The 27,724-nt window shown below is 45.7% G+C and overlaps 1 protein-coding gene across 2 annotated transcripts; it reads right to left on the bottom strand.

Annotated features, from left to right (window-relative positions):
* DNAI2 (dynein axonemal intermediate chain 2) lies at window positions 1–27,300 on the bottom strand. 2 transcript variants are annotated; one of them, XM_028714078.2, is made up of 14 exons: window positions 27,177–27,300; window positions 24,865–25,055; window positions 22,850–23,011; window positions 22,573–22,694; window positions 21,051–21,193; window positions 19,650–19,763; window positions 13,251–13,390; window positions 10,813–10,935; window positions 7,950–8,173; window positions 6,140–6,275; window positions 5,398–5,544; window positions 4,265–4,498; window positions 3,202–3,246; window positions 1–151 (listed from the first exon to the last, which is right to left on the bottom strand). In XM_028714078.2, the coding sequence occupies exons 2-14, from the start codon at window positions 25,045–25,047 to the stop codon at window positions 113–115; spliced, it is 1,812 nt and encodes a 603-aa protein (XP_028569911.2). In that variant the 5' UTR covers window positions 25,048–25,055; window positions 27,177–27,300; the 3' UTR covers window positions 1–112. The 2 variants fall into 2 exon arrangements, with proteins under 2 accessions (XP_028569911.2, XP_028569897.2); XM_028714064.2 differs by lacking the exon at window positions 27,177–27,300 and adding an exon at window positions 26,785–26,995.
* Window positions 27,301–27,724: the final 424 nt, after the last annotated feature.

Raw genomic sequence — 27,724 nt, 5'->3', positions numbered from 1 at the left:
TGCAAAAAAATGTTGCTACATTTATTGATAGAGTCTGTTGTGTAAAAAAAATGATAGAAAGAGCAAACAGGAAGGCATATAAATTCCATGCAGGAATTTCAGGGTTCCCCATTCACTCTTCTTCTTCTTCTTCCTCCTCTTCCTCTTCCTCCTGCAAAAAACAAAAACCAGGAATATGTCTTTGCAAGTTTGCACTAACAAGTGATCTCCCCTCAAAATCAGTCTCTGGGAGAGGTATATCCTTATCTCTTCTGGATTAAAAGTTACCATAATGAATTGGAAACCACTTCAGACAGGTGAGGAATTGCATTTTTTAAAAAATAAACAACCAAAAAAACCCCAACCCACTGCACATAGAAAACGAGAAATTCAGGGGAAAGGGTTTTCAACTTAAATGTTTTCCCTGGTGTACTAGTTCCTACACACATAAGTTTGGAAACCCCACCTGCAGTCTGAGGTAACGCAGCCCCTGAGGAACTCTGCCATACGATTCTGCTGAAGGCCACAGGTCAGCTCAGAGCGTTACGTGGTCCCTGTAGCCGTGCAAATTGGCTGGGGCAGAAATAATGCTAAGAAGAGTAAGGAACTCATTCTTGCAGGAGGCAGGGATTGCCCCCCAACTTCAGATAGGATTGCACAAATTCATGGAGAGGGCTATCAAAGGCTATGTTTTACCACCTTGCCAACAAAGGTCCATATAGTTAAAGCTATGGTTTTCCCAGTAGTGATGTATGGAAGTGAGAGCTGGACCATAAAGAAGGCTGATCGCTGAAGAATTGATGCTTTTGAATTATGGTGCTGAAGGAGACTCTTGAGAGTCCCATGGATGATCAAACCTATCCATTCTGAAGGAAATCAGCCCTGAGTGCTCACTGGAAGGACCGATCCTGAAGCTGCGGCTCCAATACTTTGGCCACCTCATGAGAAGAGAAGGCTCCCTAGAAAAGACCCTGATGTTGGGAAAGGAGAAGGGGACGACAGAGGACGAGATGGTTGGATAGTGTTCTCGAAGCTACCAGCATGAGTTTGACCAAACTGTGGGAGGCAGTGGAAGACAGGAGTGCCTGGCGTGCTCTGGTCCATGGGGTCACAAAGAGTCAGACACGACTAAACAACTAAACAACAACAAATGCTTCTGAAAAGAGTTGCTGGAAATCCCAGGAGAGGAGGGTGCTCTCGTGCTTGAATCCCGCTTGCTGGTTTCTCTGCAGACAACTGTTAAGCCACTGTGAGAGCAGAATGCTGGACTATAATCATCATAATTTTATTATTTATACCCTGCCCATCTGGCTGGGCTTTCCCAGCCACTCTAAGCGGCTTACAGCACATAATTTCCCCCCTAAAACATTAGACATTTAAAATTTCCCGCTACAGGGCTGCCTTCAGATGTCTTCTGCACTGGCTCCCGGTGGAGTACAGGGTCAGGTTTAAGGTGCTGGTTTTGACCTTTAAAGCCCTACGCGGCCTAGGACCCTCGTACCTACGGGACTGCCTCTCCTGGTATGCCCCGCGGAGGACCTTAAGGTCCACAAATGACAACACTTTGGAGGTCCCAAGCCACAAGGTGGTTAGATTGGTCTCAACTAGGGCCAGGGCCTTTTCAGTACTGGCCCCGACTTGGTGGAACGCTCTGTCACAAGAGACCAGGGCCCTGCGGGACTTGACATCTTTCTGCAGGGCCTGCAAGACAGAGCTGTTCTGCCTGGCCTTTGGTTTGGACTCAGTCTGACCCTTATTGTTTCCCTCCCCTCATGGTTTTGACCTATGGGCTACTATTAAAATGAGGCTGCATTTTAAATTATATTTTAACCTGTATTTTAAATTGGTTTTTTATTTTAATTTTTTATTGTAATTTTACTGGTGTTAGCCCCCTGAGCCTGGCTCTGACCAGGTATAAATAAAAATTTATTATTATTAATTATTATTATTATTATTCTAAAAGTCAGATAATTGTTTATTTCCTTGACAACTGGTGGGAGGGCGTTCCACAGGGCGGGCGCCGCTACCGAGAAGACCCTCTGCCTGGTTCCCTGTAACCTCACTTCTCGCAGTGAGGGAACCACCAGAAGGCCCTCAGAGCTGGACCTCAGTATCCGGGCAGAACGATGGGGGTGGAGAAGCTCCTTCAGGGCTAGATGGGACATGGGCCTGATCGAACAGGCTCTTCCTATGTTCTAAGAACATAGTCACCAGTCAGTGTGGACAGTTTTGAACCGAATGGACCAATGGTCTGACTAGGTATAAGACAGCCAGGTTTGCCAAATTGAATATTTTTGGGGGGGGGGGCAGGTAAGCCCCGCCTCACATAATCGAGGACAGGACACAGCACACGTATGCCATTTGAATGGCAATGCCCATCACCTTGGGAGGATGGCAGGCCTTCTCAGATATTTGATTGGGGGAAGCGAAGGGACCTAGGAGCTGGCTCTGATGATGACAACTATGTTCCTAAAATACCCTAGAACCTTCTTTTCAGTCTCGGTATAAAGTCTGAGGGATCCATGGTCATATCTGGGTAAAAACGCCGAGCAACCATGCCTTGTAAATTAGAGAATTTATTGAGGAATGGCAACCGATTGTTCGCCTCCATGTTGGCAGTACTAATGTTGTTGTTAAATCTTCTAGCTGATGGGAGTTGTAGTCCAAAAACAGCTGGAGGCCAAAGTTTAGGAAACACTGTTCTAGCCTGATGTGGCACACTATTCTTATGTTCATAGCTGTGGCAAATACCTCATACGGATCAACCAATCCCATCCATGCTCCTGTTTTATGGTCATTCTTGTTGGCTTGTGTGACAAGTTCGCTTGGGCAAGCTCCATTAACAAGAGTGTTCTTCTATTTTAAGGAGGTTGGGACGGGTCCAGAGTTTCTTGGATATCTTGCAGATCAAGGATACTCCACACATTAAATCAGGGGTAAGCAAACTTTTTCAGCAGGGGGCCGGTCCACTGTCTCTCAGACCTGGAGGGTGGGCAGACTATATTTTGAAGGGGGGGGGATGAACGAATTCCTATGCCCCACAAATAACCCAGAGATGCATTTTAAATAAAAGCACACATTCTACTCAGGTAAAAACACGCTGATTCCCAGACCGTCTGTGGGCTGGATTTAGAAAACAATTGGACCGGATCCGGCCCCTGGGCCTTAGTTTGCTTACCCATGCATTAAATGATATTTGGGAGTGGGATCAGGAATACTGACCTTAGGAAGGATTGGTTCATCGTCTTCTTCGTCAAATGTCCGCTCCTGAAATATGGAAGGATGTTATAAGACATGTGGCCATCTGAAACATCTTCCTGGAACATTCCTTCTCTTGCTATGCATTAAGTGCCCCTGTACCATGATGTCACATTCTTGGAGGCTATTTCTTCTACTTTATTTATTTATCTTTTGAATTATGGTGCTGGAGGAGGCTCTTGAGAGTCCCATGGACTGCAAGAAGATCAAACCTATCCATTCTGAAGGAAATCAGCCCTGAGTGCTCACTGGAAGGACAGATCCTGAAGCTGAGGCTCCAATACTTTGGAGAGGACTCCCTGGAAAAGACCCTGATGCTGGGAAAGATGGAGGGCACAAGGAGAAGGGGATGACAGAGGACGAGATGGCTGGACAGTGTTCTCAAAGCTACCAACATGAGTCTGACCAAACTGTGGGAGGCAGTGGAAGACAGGAGTGCCTGGCGTGCTCTGGTCCATGGAGTCACGAAGAGTCAGACACGACTAAACAACAATTTGTCTCCTCCTGCATGTAATTCCTATCCTGTCGTTCATCGCCAGACAACCCCAGGGTTACATACATTTCCGTAAATGATAGGTAAAGGTAAAGGTACCCCTGCCCGTACGGGCCAGTATTGACAGACTCTAGGGTTGTACGCTCATCTCACTCTAGAGGCCGGGAGCCAGCGCTGTCCGCAGACACTTCCGGGTCACGTGGCCAGCGTGACGAAGCTACTCTGGCGAGCCAGAGCCGCACACAGAAACGCCGTTTACCTTCCCGCTAGTAAGCGGTCCCTATTTATCTACTTGCACCCGAGGGTGCTTTTGAACTGCTAGGTTGGCAGGCGCTGGGACCGAGCAACGGGAGCGCACCCCGCCGCAGGGGATTCGAACCGCCGACCATACGATCGGCAAGTCCTAGGCGCTGAGGTTTTACCCACAGCGCCACCCGTGTCCCTTCTGTAAATGATACCTGGCAGCTATTTTAAGACTCATCAACCTCCCTGGACTTTGTGCTGTGCTTGCATCCTTTTCAGCGGCCCTGTTACCTGGTCGTCGCCAGTTTTGAGCTTGGTTTTCGCTCGCTCCCTGCGCTTGAGCTCTCCCTCGATGACGTCAAAGAACTCCTTCTGCACCCTTGCCAGGATCTCCTCCGGATTCTCCTCTTCCAGGTCCTCTTTGCCCCTGTCCTCCTTGCTCTCTGTCTTGGTCCTCTCCTTAAGGCGCATTTCGCGGTGGCGGGCCTCCAGAATCTTCTCTCGTTTCGTCTCCCGCTCAAACATCTGAGGTGCACAGAAGGATTACGGGCTGAAAAGGACTCAAGGGAGCCCTGTAGGCGGAAATGAAGCGGCCTACCTCACGGAGGCTAAATCAGTCATGCCACTAACTTTGGACTACAATGGTACCTCGGGTTAAGAACTTAATTCGTTCTGGAGGTCTGTTCTTAACCTGAAACTGTTCTTAAACTGAGGTACCACTTTAGCTAATGGGGCCACCTGCTGCCACGCAATTTCTGTTCTCATCCTGAGGCAAAGTTCTTAACCTGAGGTACTATTTCTGGGTTAGCGGAGTCTGTAACCTGAAACGTCTGTTACCCGAGGTACCACTGTATGGGGTTTCTGAGCCCTGTGATGGGGTCCTGTGATAGTTCATTAACCTTCCTATCAGAGAGATACAGACCTGTCTCATTTTAAAGATATATGGCAGATCCCATCATTTTTCTACAAGTTTATTTTTTTTAAAAAAGTTTACAATAAACTAAGGTATTAACTCATATTAATCAGGCTATCAAGAGACATTCACACAATTCAAGGACACATTCGAGTCATAGAATCATAGAGTTCGAAGGGACCCTGAGGATCTTCTAGTACAATGTAGGAATATGCAGCTGTCTCATATTGGAATCGAACCTGCAACCTTGGCATTATCAGTACCATGTTCTAACCAACTGAGCTACCCAGGCTGAGCAAGCCAAAACACTTGAGGAGGGTGTGTAACAGGACCATGGCCTTGGCAGAAGTCTGAGGGCTAGAAGGAGAGGTCCACAGGCCACATTCGCAGCACCTGGGCTGGAGGTCTCCTACCCCTGAACTAGAGGAACAAAACACATGCACACATTCCTGCAAGGAGGTCTCTTTGCCTCGCCCCCCAATCTGCCCCCTCGGAAGCAAGAGACACTCACTGCAGAAGCCAGGTTCTTCTCATTCCGTTGCAAGGTACATAGGCCAGAGGAAAATTCCAGCAGTGTCACCGTACCCAGTTTGGAGCCACAGCCAATAAAACGCCCGTTGTCCTGTAAACGCAGGCTGAAGAGAGGGTCATCACAGACCTGTTGAAGAAAGACCCATTCATGAGCGAAGGGTTTGCTGGCATTTCAATGCCAATACATTTTCAAGGACTGAGTGCTTAGCTCAGATTAAAAGGATCGACAGCAGAACAGATTTTTCAGGGTTTTATTCAAATGCCATTCTGTTGCCCCATTTTGCCACCTTTTGGGGGATGCTCCCCACATTTTCCTTGCACAGAGGCTTTCTCCATATAAGAAAAGTGGGCCATATGTGTGTAAATTGGCATTTAGCCTGCAGAAAATATGCATGTTTGGAAGCTGTTTCATGCAGAGGCCTTCAAACAAATGTAACTGTGGCAAAAATGCAGCCATTTTCAAACAGGACAAGGCACACAGGTGAACAAACTTTTCCCTTCCGAGAAAGTGGCTACCTGCTGGAGCCCATACTTAACTATTTGGCTACCGTTGCAGCACCAGAGTCACCCAGAGCTACTGCAAAGTCCGGCAGAAGTGACAAAAACCACTACTTAATTTCAAATGGGCACCAAGCTAGAGATCTTCCAAGTTAACGTTCTGCCTCTAGAGAGTGGAACAGAAGAATCTGAAATGTGGATATGTTTGTTCCCTCCGGAATCACCTTCAAGTTGAGTGTAGGGTCATTCTGTTTGAAGAGGAAGTCCCAGACATCAAGGGTGCCATCCATCTTGGTGGTGAAGAAGACAGCTGGCCGAGTGGTGCTCCAGCAGCCATCTGTGAGGTATGCCATATGGTATCTGCCAAAGAACGCAGCATTTCTTGTGTTTCAAAGGATCCATTTAAAAGACTTCCTACTCCAGCTGCTTATTAAAAGTGAAGCTTGGCATGCAACAGTGTATTTCAAAGGAGGGGAAAGTGTATCTACTGAACCACAGAGGAAACAGAAACCTATTGCATACCCTCCAATATTTCTCTGATGAAAATAGGAACATCTAATTAATAATAAAAATAATAATGCCCTGTCCATCTGACTGGGCTCCAGCCACTCTGGGCGGCTTCCAACATATATAAAAAAACATGACAAAACTTAAATCACTTAAAAACTTCCCTATAAAGGGCTGCCTTCAGATGTCTTCTAAAGGTTGTATAGTTACTTATCTCCTTGGCTCAGGGGGTCGCATAACTCCATACCCTCCAACATTTATCCAATGGAAATAGGGCCATCCTAAGGAAAAGCGGGACATTCCAGGATCAAATCAGAAACTGGGACAGCTTCTATAAATCGGAGACTGTCCCTGGAAAATAGGGACACATGGAGGGTCTGCTATTAATTCCCTGTGTTTGTGATGTAAATATCTTGGGCACTGGAATGTACATGGTTAGTCAATACCACTTTCACAGTCCACTTGAGGGCTGGAATTTGTATAAACCTCAAGGTTCCATATTTCCACAAGATCCCTTAACACCCTTCCTACAACCCTTCCGAGTTCAAGAAATCCAACATGCTGCATTGACCCAATTGCCTTGGCTATGCTCTGATACACTTGGGAGAGGCAGCTGGTTTAAGAGCAGAAGGGATCTCCTAGTTTACTGCTTTTCTCCGTTGGCGAGAATCGCGCTGTAAGTTGCACACAGAGGAGCACTGACGGGGCATTCTGTTTCAGTGTGCTTTCAACCAATTAATTGCTTAAAGCGTGCCGCCTCCCCAAACCACAAAACAAGCATAAGGTGTAACAGCTATCCAAGGTGGAAAGGATGAAGACAAACACAAAGGGTTGTTTAGACTGCTACGTTGACATGGACTTCATAGAATCATAGAACTGTAGAGATGGAAGGAACCCTGAGGATCGTCTAGAGAGGGCCTTTTTGGTAGTGGCACCCACCCTGTGGAGCACTCTCCCGTCAGAAGTCAAGGAGATGAGCAACTATACAACCTTTAAAAGACATCTTCAGGCAGCCCTGTTTAGGGAAGCTTTTTAATGTGTAATGTTTTATTATGTGGCTGGGGCAACCCAATCAGATGGGCAAGGTACAAATAATAAAATGATGACAATCCAGTCCAGTGTTTCCCAAACTAGGGGTCTCCAGCTTTTTTTTGGATTACAGTTCCCATCATCCCTGACCACTGGTTCTGCTAGCTAAGGATGATGGGAGTTGTAGTCCAAAACAGCTGGAGCCCAAGTCTGCAAAACACTGATCTAGTCCAACCCCTGCAATGAAAAGGAATATGCAGCTGTCCTATACGGGGATCGAACCTGCAACCTTGGCATTATTAGCACCACGCTCCAACCAACTGAGCTAAGACTTTGTTGGTAGGCATGCCAGAAATTGACCTTGGAGCACCCTCAAGGTGAAAAAGTTGTGGCCACATTGTAACCCCTGACAGCACCAAGGCACCCACTGTTATGGTCAGCTGACATGTATGCAATTTTAAAAACAACAAAATATGGGCAACACAATGTGTTACCTACTTAGTCCACATGATGGATGATTCTCTGCTCTCTTCTGACCAAATGCGTGCAGTCCAGTCCCCAACGGTCAAAAAGTTCTTGGGGTAGAAAGGATTCCTCGACAGGGCATAGATTGGGCCGTGGTGCCCACTGAACGTGCAGACAATCTTCTCAGCAGCAGTCTTGGCTTTGCGGTTACAGGAAATCACAATCCCTTGCTCTGTTCCCACCATGAACTTGGTTGGCTGTGGAAACACAATGGAACGCTATTGTTACGCTTCAGCATGGTGGGTTCTCTTTTCCTGGACCAAAGAGCAAAGCTCACGAAAGGACTCACGTGGAGTAGAAAGGCAAGAGATGGTGGATTGGTTATTCTTTTATAAATATTGCTGCAAAGTTTGAGGAGACAAGAGCAACGAAGCCCAAAGATGGAACTCAGCACTTACAATATTCACTGGAAGGAGAGACAGAGAGAGGTTGGCCGCCAAAGGATGGACAAGTGGAATCTGTAGATACCGTATTTTTCGCTCTATAACACGCACCCGACCATAAAATGCACATAGTTTGTAGAGGAGGAAAACAAGAAAAAAAATATTCTAAATAAAACAGTGGATGTATGATTTTTGTGGTTCAGACAAGTGATCTGACGGTGAGTTTGGGGTAGCCGTTGGGCTGAAGAACCTGCTGTCAAAAGCCCAAACAGACACTGACCTCAGCTTAGCTGGCTGCTGAGAGCTCTCAAAAACCCAGGTTTTATGGGAACTTAGACCATGGGACCTCTTCCACCCAATTACCTTGTGACCCTGGCCTTGAAGCCTTAATGGGAGACAGCTATATGTAAGCACATTCTTTCTGAGGTTCTAACCCATTCCTAGGGACGCGGGTGGTGCTGTGGGTTAAACCACAGAGCCTAGGGCTTGCCGATCAGAAGGTCGGCGGTTCGAATCCCCACGACGGGGTGAGCTCCCATTGTTCGGTCCCTGCTCCTGCCAACCTAGCAGTTCGAAAGCAAGTCAAAGTGCAAGTAGATAAATAGGTACCGCTCCGGCAGGAAGGTAAACGGCGTTTCCGTGCGCTGCTCTGGTTCGCCAGAAGCGGCTTAGTCATGCTGGCCACATGACCTGGAAGCTGTACGCCAGCTCCCTCAGTCAATAAAGTGAAGTGAGCGCCACAACCCTAGAGTTGGCCACGACTGGACCTAATGGTCAGGGGTCCCTTTACCTTTAACCCATTCCTATAAACCAGTCTTAAAGGGGTGATATCACCACACCTGGCCTAAGGATGTCTCATGTCTTGGCCTCATAACTTGACAACAACAACAACAAAAAATTATTATCTATACGTCTGACTGGGTTGCCCCAGCCACTCTGCGCTGCTTCTGACAAGTGAAAAGATAAGACCACACACCACAGAAAACCACAGAAAAAGGCAGTCCCTCCACCTTCAGAGTGTAGAGTACGATTCACTAGCTGGCGGGGGAGAAAAATACTTTCGCAATGACAACATTAAATATTATGTTCTTTAGACTTTGTGGACTTGTGTGTGTCTCTCTCCCCGCCCCCCCGCACAACTTTCAAAGTTAGGCTCGTAGGCTTGTTGGGATGTGTGATGCACAATGTAGCCTCCCTGCTGGCTCTCAGAAAACCTGCAGCCTCAGTGATTAGGGGCTTGCTTGGCCACCTAACAAAGAGATAAAGATGCTTATTGAGATTCAGCTCCTGCTGGCTGCAGAGATTAGATCCCTTCGCAAGCGGCAGCCGATTCCCACACCCCCAATCTCAGAAGCGGCCATTTCAGAGCAAGAAGATTTAACAACAATGTTAGTCAATGTGTTCCTCACCCCCCACCCCCAACATGGAGGTGAGCCATATTTTAAAAGTTGCACAGTTCCTCAGTAAATGCTGGTTGTTCTTACCCACTTGCTAGCTTATCCAGAAATAACAATGGATACCTCAGACTTTATACCAAGACTGAAAAGAAGGAAGTCGGGTGTTTTAGGAACATAGATGCCATACATCAAGTCAGACCACTGGCCGGTCCATCTAGCTCGCCTTCCATTGCTGCTCCCCATACTCAGCTCTCTTGCAGTTTACATGTTATATCCTCAAAAGTCCAGTTTGTTCCCTTGTACCTCTCCAATAAGGGACGTGGGTGGCGCTGTGGTCTAAACCACTGAGCCTCTTGGGCTTGTCGATCAGAAGGTCGGCAGTTTGAATCCCCATGACGGGATGAGCCCGTTGCTCAGTCCCAGCTCCTGCCAACCTAGCAATTTAAAAGCATGCCAAAAAGTGCAAGTAGATAAATAGGTATCACTCTGGTGGGAAGGTAAACGGTGTTTCCGTGCACTGCTCTGGTTTCGGTGTTCCGTTGCACCCGAAGCGGCTTAGTCATGCCGGCCACATGACCCGGAAAAACTGCGGACAAACGCCGGCTCCCTCGGCCTGTAAAGCAAGATGAGCGCCGCAACCCCAGAGTCGTCTGCAACTGGACTTAACTGTCAGGGGTCCTTTACCTTTTTACCTCTCCAATGCCTAGTCAAATTTCTGCAAAAGAAAATGCCGGTGTGCAGACTGTGTACTATAATATATATATATAAATGATGCCCTCTCCTGTGCTCCTGGTGCACTCAGGATGTCTTGGTTTTACAATGTGTTTCTCTAGGCACATCTCTATTGCCATTTCACTCTTAAGCTTTTTCCCGGATACTTTTTTTAAAAAAAGAATTCTCATGTGTTTTCTCTCCTTTAGTCCCCTCCCCACATAGTATCACTTAGGAACTGAAGACAGGGTTTTAGTGGCACCCAAAAACTAAAAGGTGGGGAAAGAAAGACGAAAGCCTTCTCTAGAACTCAGATACACAGGAGAGAATTCAGAGCAGACTCACCATGGTTGGCTCAAATTCCAGGGCAATGGCTCCTAAAGCATTTTCCAAGACCCCTTTCCTACTGATGTCCATCACTAGTGTTTCAGTTGGTTCAGCTAGTTTACGAATGTCCCACCACAGGACCTGGAAAAAAGAAATGCCATTACTGATGCTTTTTGAGGGGGGCCCACATTATGGGTGGGTTCAGATGGCTAATTTACAACTCGCTGAAATGGTGGCAATTTCATTGGATGAAAGGTTTCTGCCACACTATCAGTGAACTTGATGGTCTGATTGCTGATCCTTATACAACCCAAACAGTGCCATCCACACACAAGAGGGGTGGTATCAGCATGCTTGGGAGAACCCCAAAGTTTAGGGGGAGACCTAAGAAGGGACCCTCCCCCAAAATATATAGACACAACACAGTGAGACTGCAAATGATCACTGGCCATGGAATGCTCAGCACGAGTTGGGAAAAACAATGGAAAACCATGGGGAATGGAATGGGGTATCTGAGAAAACATGGCTGGCGCCTTGTTAAGGAACTCTCCATGCTGCAACACTGTTTTGCACATCTTACTAGCTGATTTTAAGAGATGAGAAACCATCTAACGACAGCTTCAGGTGAGCAGGCTATTGCTAATTTTAACTATCATGTGGCCAACATAGTCATCTGAATCGGCTCCCATCATGAACTGCAAGATCTAACATCAAAATGTCTAATCTCTGATCAACAGCATAGTACTGAAGAACCTTCTATGCTCATTCCATCTACAGGCTCTGTTTCCCCACTAGGGATTGTTTCCAAGCGAAGCAGAATGTGACCAAGTATGTATGCTCTTTCCTAGCGCTCTAGGCACCAGCCTTTCACACCCTTGGCCTTCAGCGTTGCTGCTTGTCAATGTGTTCACTGAATCTTCGGTCTGGAGGGCTGGAAGTGGCACACTAATCCCTTAATTGAATCCTTTGTGCAGAGCCCAGGACTTGCTGTACCCGAAACATTCCTATCAGATTAGTTAAAATCATTCAGATTATTCTGTGCTGTGAAAGCAGAGAACAAGAGCAAAGAAAGGTGCCCAAGGGGCATCACAGACAGAAGTCATCCAGATGGCTCCAGGAAGCAAGCTGCGTTGGATACTTAGGAGGGAAGGAAGAAGAGAAAAAGGAACTCAAAGTTCGTGGACCATCAGATCTGCAAGGAATTCACCTGCCAACCTAGAAGATTGTCGTCAGGATGAGATGGATTCTATTCCCAGAGCCTCTCCAAGATAAAAGTTTTTATCAGCTGGACAGCACATTCCCCCCCCCCCACACCATATGGTCTCCTCCATTGGTGGCAATTAGCAGTGGTTCATAAAGGCAACCCCCCCTCCAATTTAGAGGACAAGAATCTTTTTTATTATACTAGCTGAAGCTCCCTGTGAAATTCAGTTGAAATTATTCTACAAACCCCCCCCCCCCCCCGCTTCAAAGGTCCAACTCTATGTTCTATCCACAGGAGCCAACTCCCAGGGGCAGAGGGGTCTTTGCAACCCCAATACAATATTTGAGGGGGCCGCCCCTTCCCAAGGTGATGGGCATTGCCATTCAAACGGTGTGTGTGTGCCGTGTCATGTGATTATGTGGGGCAGGACTTACCTGCCCCCTCCCCAATATTTTACTCAAGTTGGCTTCCCTGGTTCTATGGCATCTGAGAGTTTTAGACTTTCATTAGTTCACGGGTAGGCAAACTAAGGCCCGGGGACTGGATCCAGCCCAATCGCCTTCTAAATACGCGAATCAGCGGTGTTTTACATGAGTAGAATGTGTGCTTTTATTTAAAATGCATCTCTGGGTTATTTGTGGGGCATAGGAACTTGTTCATTCCCCCCCAAAAAATATAGTCCAGCCCCCCACAAGGTCTGAGGGACAGTGGACCGGCCCCCTGCTGAAAAAGTTTGCTGACCCCTGCGATTAGTTAGAAACAACCCAATGACTCCTCTCCCTTTTCTTCTCCTTCCTGAACAGTGTAGAATTCTCACAGCACCAACAAGCCCTTCTTACTTTTTTCTGTCTACTTCTGAATTCTGCTATAGCGCTCCCAGCTACAGATCTTTCCATGAGCGTCCATTGCTCTATGGCTGAATGATTATTTGACGGGCACTGACCCAGAAGCCTTATTGGCTGCTCTTCAGAGATACACACCATCGGCTAGATGCACCATCTAGGATACAAGTACCGCCCGCATTCAGTGCTGTGGCTTAGCTGATAAATGCAGTTGATCGTTTGAACCAGCCAAGGGTACAGAAGCAGCAAGAAGCTCAAGTCATTTTTTTAAAACAACAGAGCCTGGAGCAAAGCTGCAGGAGCACGAAGACGTCTCTAGTTCCTCCGTAGGTCTGGTGCAGCTACTGCACCCCTTTTCCTGAGTATCTATCTATTCCTATAGATAGCAAACTGTAGTATCTGTCTTTTACCTGCCCATCGGTGGATCCAGAGAAGCAATCGGTCCCAGTCTTTGACTGCAGCCAGATAGCATTATACACAGGATCCCGGTGGCTAAGCTCAACTGTGGTCAGTTCCACTGGCAGGCCTCCTTTTCGAGTGTCCCAGTAAGCTGAGGGGCAGTGAAAACAGGAATTGTGGGTCGCTTGAAAGATGCTCAGGTCCTCCTTCCACAAACAAGGTTAATAGCATCTTTTGGCTATAGGATTACTTGAGGGTCCTAGCTTGAAGTTGTTCAACATGCATCAAGGTCCTTGGTTATGGTTAGCTCAGTTGGTAGAATATGAGTCTCTTAATCTCAGGTTGGTGGGTTTGAGTCCCACATCGGGCAAAAGATTCCTGCATTGCAGGGGGTTGGACTAGATGGCCCTCGTGGTCCCTTCCAACCCTACAATTCTATGGTAATCGGGAAACCGCTCCAAAAAGTTAATCCAGCTTCTTTTCGCCACCCACACTGTTCCAGTCTCCACTCGTCCTCAAAATGTCCTAAACTTATTTTGAATAAATTTCTCCAATTAATTAGATTTCAGGAATATATATTAATTAGATTTCAGGAATATATATTGAGCAATTCTTTAAAAATCAAATATATATCATAGCTTTGCAGCATTTGCATTTACCGTATCTTTCACTCTATAAGACGCACTTTTCCCCTCCTAAAAAGTAAGGGGAAATGTGTGTGCGTCTTATGGAGCGAATGCAGGTGGGAGGCTCTGCTCAGCGCTCCCTTTAAAGAGCCGTGTGGAGCGTGTGTGCGGCTCTTGGGGGCTTTTCTCCGAGGAAGGAGCACACACTCTGCACGCTCTTTAAAGGGAGCACGGCTGTTGGGGAAGCCTTAGCCGTGCACAGCCTCTCCCGGGCAGGGGGTGAAGGCTCCCGTTGCCCGGGAGAGGCTGCGCGTGGCTATCCCATAAACCAGGACAGCAACCAGGATCGCTGTGCAGTGATCCCGCTTGCTGTCCTGGCTTCTGGGATTCAGAATCCCCCCCCCCCCCTTATTTTCCTCTTCCAAAAACTAGGTGCGTTTTATGGTCTGGGGCATCTTATAGAGCAAAAAATACGGCCATTTTCAGATCCAGAAATGGAAGCGCCAATGTAAATGCCATACTCTAGTGATGTGAGGTGAGAATATTCTCTGCTAGAAAATTCTCTGGAGAATATTCTCCACAAACTGTAAATTCTAATGTAAGAACCAGTTTTACAATGCAAATTTAAAAAATACAGTAAATAATAAGTCAAGCTCTGATATTGCCAGTGTAAGTAATGAATAATGATTTTTGTAAAAAATCCAAACAAAAAAAATTCTTTCCAGTAGCACCTTAAAGACCAACTAAGTTAGTTCTTGGTATGAGCTTTCGTGTGCATGCACACTTCTTCAGATACACTGAAACAGAAGTTGCCAGATCCTTCTATATAGTGAGAAGGTGGGGAGGGGTATTACTCAGAGGGGGGTGGGAATGGGTGATTGGCAGATAGCTGTGATGAGAATAAACGGACATAAATCTGACATCAAGAATCACAAGACAGAGAAACCAGTAGGAGAACACTTCAATCTCCCAGGACATTCTATACAAGATCTCAAAGTAGCTGTTTTACTACAAAGGAATTTCAGAAGTAGACTGGAAAGAGAAGCTGCTGAATTGCAAATCATTACCAAACTTAAAACCATGGAGACACCTGGCCTGAACAAAGACATTGGATTCTTATCTCACTATACATGACAAAGCCATTTTTCACCTTCTCACCCCTTGCTTTTTCCTGTAAGACCTACTGCAGTCGTTAAGAGTTGTCAACAGGCTCATCACAGCTATCTGCCAATCACCCATTCCCACCCCCCTCTGAGTAATACCCCTCCCCACCTTCTCACTATATAGAAGGATCTGGCAACTTCTGTTTCAGTGTATCTGAAGAAGTGTGCATGCACACGAAAGCTCATACCAAGAACTAACTTAGTTGGTCTTTAAGGTGCTACTGGAAAGAATTTTTTTTGTTTTGACTATGGCAGACCAACACGGCTACCCATCTGTAACTGTAAAAAATCCAGTTACATTACTGGGCATTGTATTATTCACCACTGGCAGTTCTGAAATGTGAGCTACAGAATTTTTTTTTTTTTTAGTTTTAAAAATGCTATTCATTTAATTTGATGAAAATTTGAATTTGTATGTATTTCTACTATATGTAATAGCCTTTTTCTATTTTGGTGTGTCCTTATTCTTAGCAATTCTATACCCTTGGCTACACAGTGTGATTTTTTTTTTACAGAAAGTAGCTTTAATGCTTTATACACTTAAATACCTAGGCCTGTACAATTATGTGTAACAGCATGTGAGGTGGACTTCATTTAAACAGTTGACATTTCTTTATTTTTATTTAGTGCCAGTAACTGGTTTTTGCAGTGCCATTCAATGGTACAAGGTGCCATTTACCAGAGATTGACATACTGAAATATATTATCATATAATGATAATATATTTAATGTTAATGGCTTCTTTGCATATAGTTTTGTTTATCAAGCTGTGTTTTATATCATTTTCAACGCATTAAAATGAATATTCTCCTGTTTTAAATGAAAATTCTCTAATATTCTCATTAATCGAGAATATTCTCAAGAATATTCTCCAAAAGATTATTCTCGAGAATTTACATCACTATACTGGACTAACACAGAAAATTACTGATTGCCACAAAGTGCCCTATGTCTTCATCCAAATGTACCCCAAAATGATACAGGAGTGATTGTTATTTGGACTGGACCCCCCCCAAATAAATCGTATGTGGTCTGTGGCAGAAGCAAAAATTCACCAGATGTCTCTGGCGTGTGCTTTAACCCTTAGACCTAATTCAAAACTGCTTCATTATCAGAGGCTTCTTTTAAAGCTTCTCCTTTTCAAAGCACACAGATGGGCTGGTTTTTTGCAGACGCAGCAGGGAATTGCTTTTGCTGTCTATGGTTCAGTTATAATTAAGCCATTGGAGGTGACAGAGTGTGTTTCACGGGGCCATTACTGCCTGCCTCAGGAGGCCTGTGAAGGACAAAGTGAAATCAACTCCCTCTTCCATCACCTATGAAGTGCTTAATAACGTCCCTGTAATAGAGACCCTGTCAGATCTGATTGCTGATGAAAATGGCAAAAGAAACATAAAAGGGAGTATAATTAACTCAAAGGGCACATGTGAATGAAAAAGGCAATACGATCATAAATGGACCTGGCAAACCTGTGCTTGGTGGAACTCCGATAACCATGGCAGACAATCGTTCTTGTTAATCAAAAAGGGACAATTAGGAATAACGGGGTCGTGAGCTCCTTGGGTAACACTTCATGGCAGCAGCTATGCCATGTACCAATCTGAACAGGATCCCCAAGGCAGCCTTGTCGATGAAAATGTGACTACACATCCACACAGCACCCTGGTGAAGTCAGCCAAAAGACAGGCTGGGGTGTGCAAAGCCGGAAAACACCCTATTTGGTAAGGGTCAGCCTTAGCAGAAAACGGTAAGATGATTTTCTGGGGGGAGTAGGGCTGGGCGATATCTGGTTTACAACATTGCGATATATCACAATGTCTGGAATAAGAACAGAGCTGGTTTTCAACTTTGTGATATATCACCAGCTGAACATTGCGATATACAGTCATACCTCAGGTTCCTTCAGGCTACGTTTCTTCAGATTGTGGACCGCCGAAACTTGGAAGTACCGGAACAGGTTACTTCTGGGTTTCAGTGGTCGTGCATGCACAGAAGCGCTAAATTGCACTTTGCACATGCACAGAAGCACCAAATTGCAACATGCGCGTGAGCAGACGCAGGTTGCGAACGTGCATCCTGCACGGATCACTTTCACAACCCGAGCGTCCACTGTACTCAGTGCCAGATTTACGTATAAGCTAAACAAGCTATAGCTTAGGGCCCCACTCTCTTGGGGGGCACCAAAGAGGAATAGATTATGAGTTGTTGTAAATTGTGTTATTGCCAAATGCCGAAGTATTTGCATTACTAAGTTTGTTATGAATAAAAAATCATTTTAAGTTAGAGCTTAATAATTACTTCACTATTAATATACTTCTTCTTAATTGTATTTCACTATTAATATACTTCTTAATTGTATTTCTGTTCAGCAATTACTTGGATAAAATACATATTTTATTATGTTCAAATGGCTTTAGATACCTATTAGGTCCATAAATTACCATATAGCATATATTCAACACAAAAAACAGTGACAATTTGTTGTTGACAAAAGACAGCTGGACATTACCTTCAGTAGCTTAGGGCCTCATCAAAACTAAATCCAGCCTTGGATATACTGATCTATCATGACGTCTGTAATAAGGATGGAGCTATGTAGAGGCACTGGCTGGCTTCACGGTTTTCCCCACATTGTGATTTTTGCATAACACACACACACACACACACACACACACACACACACGATTCACAATATACTGCCCGGTCAAAAATTATGAAACCATTGTCATGATATGGACTTGAAACCAGTTTTGGATGATATATCACCTAGCCCTAACACGCATGATCATGATTTGCGATATATTGCTCAGTCAACAATTATGAAACCGCTATCACAATATGGAGTTGAAACCGGTTTTGGGTGATATATCAATATACCGTATTTTTTGCTCTATAAGACGCACCAGACCACAAGACGCACCTAGTTTTTGGAGGAGGAAAACAAGAAAAAAAATATTCTGAATCTCAGAAGCCAGAACAGCAAGAGGGATCGCTGCGCAGTGAAAGCAGCAATCCCTCTTGCTGTTCTGGCTTCTGGGATAGCTGCGCAGCCTGCATTCGCTCCATAAGACGCACACACATTTCCCCTTACTTTTTAGGAGGGAAAAAGTGAGTCTTATGGAGCAAAAAATATGGTATTACCCAGCCATAGTGGAGAGCAAGAGCTCCAAATGGTATTTGTGGGAAACACAGGAAAATAAGGAATGCTCTGAGTCCTCTCCCCCAATTTCCTGTGTCCAACAGTGGTGGTATCTGATGGTACATGGAAGGGCATGGGAGATAACTGTGTGCAGTCTGAGCTCTGCTTCCTGTTTTCTTTGGAGAGGTTCCTACTACTACTAGAAAGACATGCTGCTGTTCATGTATTAAAAAAGAAAAAGAGGAATGTGACGGGTGACGTCTTTGGCATGAGAACTTCTGCAAAGGAAGTAGGGAGGCGAAATTCCAGCTGCACACAGCCTGTTCTTTCAAGCATGAGAGTTCACAGACTCTTCTCTGAAAACAAGGCAAGTAGCCACAATACACCATGTGAATACACTCATCCTGGTCCATCTGCACAGCAGTTAGGAAGAGACAGAGCATATAGGGCACATCTGATGCTCTCTTTTTAAACTATAGAGCAGCGATGGAAGGCAAGCTGTGGCAGGGCATTCAGGTATGCCTCTCTATGTTCAAAGCCCACGTTCAAAGAGGTATAAAACCAAGCAGCAGCCTGAGGACGGCAATGAGGACTAGACAAAACATCTGGCAATGAGAACCTAAGGCACGGGGAATGGAAGAGAACAGCTAACTGTTAACCCAAAGTAGTACACTGGATCCCCCAGAGCCTTCTCGGTGGTGGCACCCTGCCTATGGAATGCTGTTCCTTAGAAGGCTCACCTGGGATCTTTGCTGCTATACTGTATTTTTTATTTTTCCAGGCTTCTAAAGAACAAATGAATTTTTGTTTGCTGTTCCGTTTTTCTTATTGTAATGTTGTTTTTGCCACGTTATTTTAATTCAGAGTTGTGTAAGTTTGGAGGGCAGGATAGAAGCTGATTAAACACATGAATAAAAACAGCTGCATGCATTCTGCTTTCCACAATTCAAATTCTATTCCAAGAAATGCCAAACTCTGAGTTACGCAAATCGAACACAAGCACTCCCACCATAGTTCATAACTGTGTTTTCATTCAAAGCAGTGGGTGCAGAAGTGGATATGACCGAGCAAGCGGAATTTGAAACCTTGAAACCTCCGCTATGGATTTCCTTTGCTCTTAAGACCAGTTATCAGTTTCCACTAACTCTGGACACTGAACCTGGCCTCCATTTTTAAAAAAAATTTTTTTTGGCTTTAGGTGCCTGTAGCTGTCAGATTTCTGAAAAAATAAAAAGTTCATGTACACTTTGAAAGCAGCAAATATTTTCAAAAACTGGAGTCGGTGCAACAAAAAAGATAAATATTATTTAAAAGCACGTGGTTTGCCAGCTCCCTTCCTCCATTTCCTTTTCCGGCACTATTGGAGTGAAGGCTTGCCAGTGACAATTACAGATAAAACCAAACAAGAATAGATTTCAAGGTACACAATGAGGGCCCCGAATTCCCCACGACTTTTTACCGTGTGCTAACCATTTCCCTTACCTATCTGCCCGTTGTAGCATCCTCCGATCAGGATATGTGAGTCTTTTGGGTTGTACTCTAAGCACACCAAAGGTGAGGATGGCCGGATAACAAGTTCTGGTTTGTTGGGGGTTTCTAAAGAGAAAAAAAGTGGGGTGTGTGTGGAATTACCATACAGAAGAAAATAACTGTCAGACTTCACAATTCTAAAGTGAACAGTAAAAAAATTATCTGTTTTATTCCCTTATCTCTTGTTCCACTGCACCCCATGGCTGCCATAAGCAACGTTTCTGCTCCTGAATATGAATGAACTGGGCGCAAATTCACCTGAAGGTGCAGGCAGTAGAAAAACTAAAATGAGGAGCAGAACGAGGAAATGGGAGGCAGAACTAATAGTGGGACTATACTTTAGAGCTGGGCAAAATCCAGGTAAGAGACCCTTTCTGCTTCCTCTATTCTGCAGAGGGCGGACATGGCAGGAGGCATCTCCCATAGATCCCAGGCAAGAGATGGATCTGCCAGCACTCAGGCCCAGTCTAGGGGAAATTATGCAGAAACTATAATCACCGCCTTCACCCCTTCTGACCCGTCTACTGCAATTATTAAGTTTGCAGATGACACCACCATAATGGGTTTAATAACAGGTAGAGACGAATCAGCATATAGAGGGGAGGTCCAAAAAATATCTACATGGTGCCTAGGGAACAACTTGCACCTTAATATCAGCAAGACAAAGGACTTTTGGAGGAAGAGAGGAGAACTAGCCCCGTTGTACATCGGGGTGGGCTGCGTGGAGAGAGTCTCTTCCTTTAAATTCCTAGGAGTTTATCTCAGTGAAGACCTTACTTGGAAAATCAATACAACCCAGGTAGTTAAGAAAGCCCAACAGAGACTCCATCTCCTCAGAGTATTGCGGAAGAACAATGTCAATCAACATTTGATGATCTCCTTCTACTGGTCAACAATAGAAAGTGCCCTTTCATACTGCATCACAGTGTGGTACTCTGGTTTGACATCAACTGATAGGAAGTGCCTACAGAGGGTGGTGAATACAGCACAAGATATTATAGGCTGTCCCATGAATCCGCTGGATGAAATAGCGGAAGAACGTTGCCTCAGGAGAGTGAAGAAAATTCTCAGGGATGATTCACACCCTGGCCAGCAATTTCTTGATCTCTTGCCCTCAGGCAGAAGATATAGAAGCATGATTAGGCGCACCAACAGGGTAAAGAACAGCTTCTATCCGTGGGCTGTTAGGCTGCTGAATGAAAAGATAACAACAGGGCAACTAACTTTCGGGTTTGGTGGGTGTGCGTCAGTAAACGAGGGGAATTAAGACTAAGAGAGCTGGGGGGGGGGGCGCTTGTGTAATCTCACTGTATACAAGTTGTACAAGTGACGATAAAGTGTTTCAATTCTTACCAAGATCCCATATGTATGAATCATAGCTCATGTCTTTTGAACTCCGCTGGAATTCTAGGCTGGCATAAGAGACTGCCAGCTTCCGGCTTCTGTCGGGGTGCCAGGAGAGATGTGTGGCTGTTCTTTTGATTGGGTTTGGGTCCCTTTTCGATAATAAAGAAGAAGACAACGGCATTTCATTTGCTCATAAGCAACAGGTTGTGCCATCAAATCTCACAAAGAACTAAAAATAAAAAATATATCTCACAGACAAATGAGTTTTATGTGCGTCTCTTATAACACTGAGCATTTTGAAGAAGGTGCTGCAGAAATCCTTCACTGGGGTGGGAGTCTATTTCCAGTCCCAAACGCCCTCAGTTCAGTTGTTCCAGAAATCATAACTACTGACTGAATAATATATGGTTTCTCGGTTTCTTCTTCATTTAGCCTACCAAGGTTTCCACCAGATGACCTGCTTCTCCAGCATCCATCCTAATTCACTTGCGCAAGGTTTGCACAGAGCTTAGGCTAAAGTCTGGTCTTTACTGAGCATTTGTCCTGATTTGTTTATGGGGTGGTTATACGACAATCCTGAAAGACCTACATTGGCTTCCAGTACATTTCCAGGCAAAATTCAAAGTGTTGGTGCTGACCTTTCAAGCCCTGCAAGTGCCCTATAAACAAATCAGAGCAAATGCTCAATAAATACCAAGCACAATCTAACCTCTGCATAAACTTTGTGCAGGCAAATCAGGAAGAGTGGTCAATAAACAGATCATCAGAAGGAGTCAAAAGAAACAGTTGTTCATCACTCTAGGCTTTTTTTTTTAACTGTATGGACATGATGTCTGCCACTACATTTAGTCCTACATTTAGTCTCCATTTAGGGGGAGATGGAAGGAAAAAGTGCCATAATAATATATCCTACCATGCCCTGTCAAGTTAACTGAAAACAGCAGGGATATGTTCAAAGAAAATGCTTGGTTTCAGGGACAGTCACTGAATGGCAGCTGGGAGCATCTTGCAGACAGATAGGGAAATAATAGATAAGAAAGACCACCCAATTCTTCAAATACAGACTGCCCGAATAATTTATGGTTAATAACGATCAATACGGGTGGCGCTGTGGGTTAAACCACAGAGCCTAGGACTTGCCGATCAGAAGGTCGGCGGTTCGAATCCCCACGACGGGGTGAGCTCCCGTTGCTCGGTCCCTGCTCTTGCCAACCTAGCAGTTCGGAAGCACGTCAAAGTGCAAGTAGATCAATAGGTACCGCTCCGGTGGGAAGGTAAACAGCGTTTCCGTGAGCTGCTCTGGTTCGCCAGAAGCGGCTTAGGCCAATAAAGCGAGATGAGCGCCGCAATCCCAGAGTCAGTCATGACTGGACCTAATGGTAACAGGGGTCCCTTTACCTTTACCTAACGATCAATACACCTTGTAGGACAGCAGCATCAGCAATATTTCAGTCATTACACAAAACCAAAGATCATCTCAAGCTGGATTAGAAGAGAGGAGAGAGGTTTCTGGCTGCTCAAGAGCTACCTGAAGACATTGATAGTTTTTGCTGATGGAGCCTCATCCGTAACTCCCGCCAACTCCTCTTCCTCAAAGTACTCCTCATAGATATTGATGGCATTGTTCTGCTTGATGCAGTGATCCATTTGCTACAAAAGAAGTAATGGAATCAGTCAGTGGATGCCCACAGAACAAACCTGGGGAGGTCATGCAGAAAACGAAGAAAAAGGAATAAGGAAAGCAGGTTGCAAAGCTTTGACATAGGCTGCTGATGAGCTGAAAGGGTGAGGCCAAAGGGACTTACACTGCCCAGCTGAGTAATGACGTTGATGTAGTTCTCATCCTTCTCAACTTTCTTGCGGAAGCGAATGGTCTGTTCCATTTCCATGGGGTTGACATCTTTAGGCCAGCCGCCTTCCACGTGGTTGATGCCCCGGGTTTCCATTTCAAACCTTTCTGTGTTGACCTGGTGTAAAGGAAAACCACAGCTGCCTTCAGTCTTTCCCCCCCTTTCTTTTTAAACAGCAGCAGCAGTGGCCTTGGATACAAGACCATGATGCTCAAGGGTCATACGTAAGAAATGGAGGAGGCCATAGAGGAGAACGTTTTGGCGACCAATTGGGTTGCATGTAAAGGGATAACACGACAAACACAACCAATTGCCACGCACATAATACCACGGATGATGTTCATCCACATTACAGAGTCCATCCAAAACTTCTGATTACCAGCATTGACAGTTTTACTACACGTAGGATGGTTAGCACATGGGAAGCAGTTGCTTATTTTCTTCCCATAGACAGAAATTGTGCACAGAAATTCCAGTAAGAACCATGCTGTACAAAGATAAAGATAAAGGGACCCCTGACCATTAGGTCCAGTCATGACCGACTCTGGGGTTGCAGCACTCATCTCACTTTATTGGCCGAGGGAGCCGGCATACAGCTTCCGGGTCATGTGGCCAGCATGACTAAGCCGCTTCTGGAGAACCAGAGCAGCACACAGAAACACCATTTACCTTCCCGCCGGAGTGGTACCTATTTATCTACTTGCACTTTGACGTGCTTTAGAACTGCTAGGTGGGCAGGAGCAGGGACCGAGCAACGGGAGCTCATCCCGTTGCGGGGATTCGAACCGCCGACCTTCTGATCGGCAAGTCCTAGGCTCTGTGGTTTAACCCACAGTGGCACCCGCGTCCATTGTACAAAGATACCTCCTCCATAAATGACACTTCCTTATACTGGCCACTAACTCAGCATTTTCTACTTGGACTGGCAGCAGCTGTACAGGGCCCCAAGCAAAAGTGCTGGGACCGAGCAATGGGAGCTCACCCCGCCGTGGGGATTCGAATCGCCGATCTTTCGATCGGCAAGCCCTAGGCGCTGAGGCTTTTACCCACAGCGCCACCCGCGTCCCTGTGTTTTCATATAGTGGATGTCAAGAAAATCTGCTTATCTGCAATCTTGTCAAACAAAACCTTGGTGTCCATCGCAATCACAGGAAGCTCAGCTAAGGATGGAGGAAAAGAAGCAGTACTTCCAACCTACATGGCTATGTAGCAAAATCCAGAAGCCGCCATTCATTAAGGAAATTCATGGATTTGTTTCTTTTTTTAAGGGCTTGGGTTTTCCAGCTTCAATTTGGAAAACAAAAAGCACTTTGTTTTAAAACAGCCACCAAAACAGGTAGGTAAAGGGCCCCTGAATGGTTAAGTCCAGTCACTATGGGGTCCGGCACTCATCTTGCTTCAGGCTGAGGGAGCCAGTGTTTGTCCACAGACTGCTTTCTGGGTCATGTGGCCAGCATGACTAAACAGCTTCTGGTGCAACAGAACACCGTGACAGAAGCCAGAGTTCATGGAAATGCTGTTTACCTTCCCGCCGCAGCAGTACCTATTTAACTACTTGCACTGGTATGTTTTAGAACTGCTAGATTGGCAGAAGCTGGGAAAGAGCAACAGGAGCTCACCCCATAGCGTGGATTTGAACCGCTGACCTTCTGATCGGCAAGCCCAAGGGGCTCAGTAGTTTAGACCACAGCACTACCTGCATCCCTCTGCCACCAAAACAATAGCCCCCATAAAGCCACATTGCACTGGATGAAGATTTTAGAATGGTTTCTGAACAGTGCAGAAATCTAGATTGCTTATTTATGCTCTTTTTCTAATGCCAAGGTTCTGTAAACAGAACTCTCTTTTTCTTGTCCAGCTGAATTATATGCAGTTTGGAAATCCTGCATAATCAGCCATACATTTCTCTTTCAGCATTCTGCCTAAAGGCAGAAAAGTAGAAAGTAGTATTTCAAGATCAGACACTCTACCTCATGCTCTGACATATCACCGGCACACTGTACTCCAGTATCAATGGGATCTCTTTCAATAAAATTTGTAGCTTGCAGTGGATCTGGCTGAATGTCCACATTGACCTCTGCCATCCGGTCGGAAAAGGTGCATTGTCGACCGAACTCACTGCGCGTCTTCACATAAACGTAGACAATCTCCATGGTGCTCACTGCAAATGGGAAAGAAAAAAGATCCTATTATTCCTTCAACACCACTTTTTAACTGTTGCTATTTTAGTGCATAATTCACACCTGACCCTTACTGGGGAAACACCAGTCTGTTGCAAGCTTGCCTTAAGGACCTTGAAAAGACTGGAGCAAGTAGACCCATCTAACTAGCAAGTAGACTTTAACTAAAGGGCAGATAACAAGGGGAGATCAATGGAGCCGAACTGATCACCTTATATTGATTTTTTTGTAAGGCTATGGAAGTGAAATTGTCACAGCACTCCAGACATAATTTTTCAAGATAGGACTTCTATTATGGGGATATTACCTCGTTCCAGAATACAAAGCGCAATATTTTGTCACTGGGAAACTGGCTAGGGAATCAATTAATCTTGCAATTTCCATGGGGATTGCGTTTACATAAGTGTCACAGGGCACTACCGTAATTGGTTAGAGACTAGGACATCACCGATGAAGAGTGATGCAATATTCCCATGTTGGGTCCATGTTGTAACCCTACATATTTAGTAGTGGGAAATTATGGATTTTTTAAAGCATCTGTGCAAGCCTTAAATTATTATTCCTTTTATATTGTGAGCCGCCCTGAGATCTTTTGATGAATGGTGGTATATAAATCTAAATAAACAAATAATAATAATAATAATAATAATAAAAAAAATAATTATTGAGCCTGACAGAGTCCAATATGAAAGAAAACAAGCAGAGCAGCAGTAACCAAAGCAACCTTAACTGTCTCATATACTTGACAATGTAGGTCTTATTTACTAGTCAAACAATTGCGAAGAAAATCAGTTGAAAAGGAGTAAAGCTCCCCAATAATGGAGGGAAAGAGTTGAAGGCAGCATAAGCCCTGGAAAAGAAGGTCTTTGGGGAAGGCTGGTCATCAGGCAGCAATTTACTTCAGGCAGCAAATGTCAGAGACGGTCACCAACTTAGCTAGCTATCATAGCTTTTAGGCATAATGCATTACCTCAAGGTAATGCCCTCTAGGTATCATTGGACTCCAATTCCCATCTGCCCCAGCCAGTATGACCAACGATCTGGGATGATGGGCTTTGTAGTCCAAAGAAGAAGAGTCCAACCATGTCGGCTGTCCCTGTATTATTTGCATCAAACATCTAAATGGGAGATGAACCTCTGGCTCTTTCGAGCTGCTGCACTACAAATCCCATCATCAGCCACCCAGCCTGACTATCAGCCACCCAGCTAGTGCTGATGGGGGTTGGAGTCCAAGAAACTGCTTGCCCACCCTCGATCTGGAATCCCACAGGTAGCAGGGACGCTGGCATTAAAATCGAAAGGTGCTTTTGTGTGTGTGTGTAAACAGGGATTCATGAAGGAGTTGTTGGAGGGGTGGAGGGGTTACGCAAACCCTGGAGGCAAATCTCTGTGAGGAAGAGAAGCAGAATTTGTTGCTATCTCTTCCCCGCCCCTCTCTTTATTTTTTATTTTTTGGCTGGTTTTCTATATTCATCGCCCTTCTGATAGACAGAAGTTCAGTAGGCGGGGAGAGTTTCCTTTCGATATTGTTGCTGGAATGTTTGCAGGGATGGACAGCTTCCATTTGATCATTGTAATAGATTGCTTTGAAGTCACTCCTGCGCTAGGCAAAATAATGTTTAGCCCCCTCCCCCGCAGCAACCCCCACCTGCCCTTTATTTTGCCTGACCTGTCCCGTATTTTGCCCAAAGGTGGCACCCCCGGGCTCACCTGGGCTGACTTCTGGGTGCTTTTCCTTCCAGTTACAGAAGGACTTAACCCCCAGGGCATGCAAAAAGAAAGAGAAAATAGAAAGAACAAGAGTGCCTCTGAGCATGTGCAGATTCCCCGGCGGCCCTTTCCCTGAACCATGCTTAGGTAACCATAGTCAGCATCACCCGCATCCGGGGCCGGGAAGCGGGTCGTGCCGCTAACCAATGGGAGCTTCCACCGGCGGCCTCGAGCCCGAGGAAGGAGCCGGGGAGGGGTGGTCTGTACCATTCCACGGTGGGAGGGTGGGAAGTGCGGCGCTGGAGGGAGAGCGCGCGTGTTCCATACGCCGAGATAATAAAAAGCACCCCTGGATCCCCCCCCCCTCTCGTTTCCCCGCGCCTCCTCCTTACCCGGCTCTTCTCCCCGCCAAGCGGATCCCGCCGATTGGAGTAGCGTTTACCCGTCACCTAGCAACCGCTTGCGAGTGCTGCGCCCCGGGCGGGCGGGGCTAAAGGAGACAGCCGCGGAGAGGAAGTCGCTTTGCCAATTAAAGGGCGGAGGTGGGACGAGACCATGTGCGGATGCTCAGAGGGGGGAAGCCGAGAAGTCCCCCGCCGTCCGCGAATATGGCGCCTCCCGTTTAAAGGGGAAGGAAGAGGATGGAGAAAGGTTCATGTAGGATGCGGTGGTTGTCTCCTTCCAGGGTTTAATCTGAGCCAGCATGGAGGGGGTGTGGTGTGGAGTCCGGTTGAGGGAGGACCACAGTGTGTAGAAAGCGTGCCTCTGGGCATGTGCAGAGTGCATAACGCCATCTCATAGAGCAGGCACCCCCAACCTTCGCCCCTCCAGATGTTTTGGGCTACAATTCCCATCATCCCTGACCACTGGTTCTGTTAGCTAGGGATCATGGGAGTTGTAGTCCAAAACATCTGGAAGGCCGCAAGTTGGGGATGCCTGA

This window comes from Podarcis muralis, chromosome 2 (genome assembly GCF_964188315.1).
Source record: "Podarcis muralis chromosome 2, rPodMur119.hap1.1, whole genome shotgun sequence".
Lineage (NCBI taxonomy): Eukaryota > Metazoa > Chordata > Lepidosauria > Squamata > Lacertidae > Podarcis > Podarcis muralis.
This window is presented reverse-complemented; position numbering and strand designations above follow the sequence as displayed.

Excerpts from the sequence above, each read along its gene's own strand:
- DNAI2 (XM_028714064.2), bottom strand. The coding sequence starts at position 26,890 with ATGCTCAGAGGCACTCTTGTTCTTTCTATTTTCTCTTTCTTTTTGCAT. Across the intron at positions 23,012-24,864 it reads GTGATATGTCAGAGCATGAG|GTCAACACAGAAAGGTTTGA; the intron begins GTAGAGTGTCTG and ends CCTTTACACCAG. Across the intron at positions 22,695-22,849 it reads TCATTACTCAGCTGGGCAGT|CAAATGGATCACTGCATCAA; the intron begins GTAAGTCCCTTT and ends CTTCTTTTGTAG.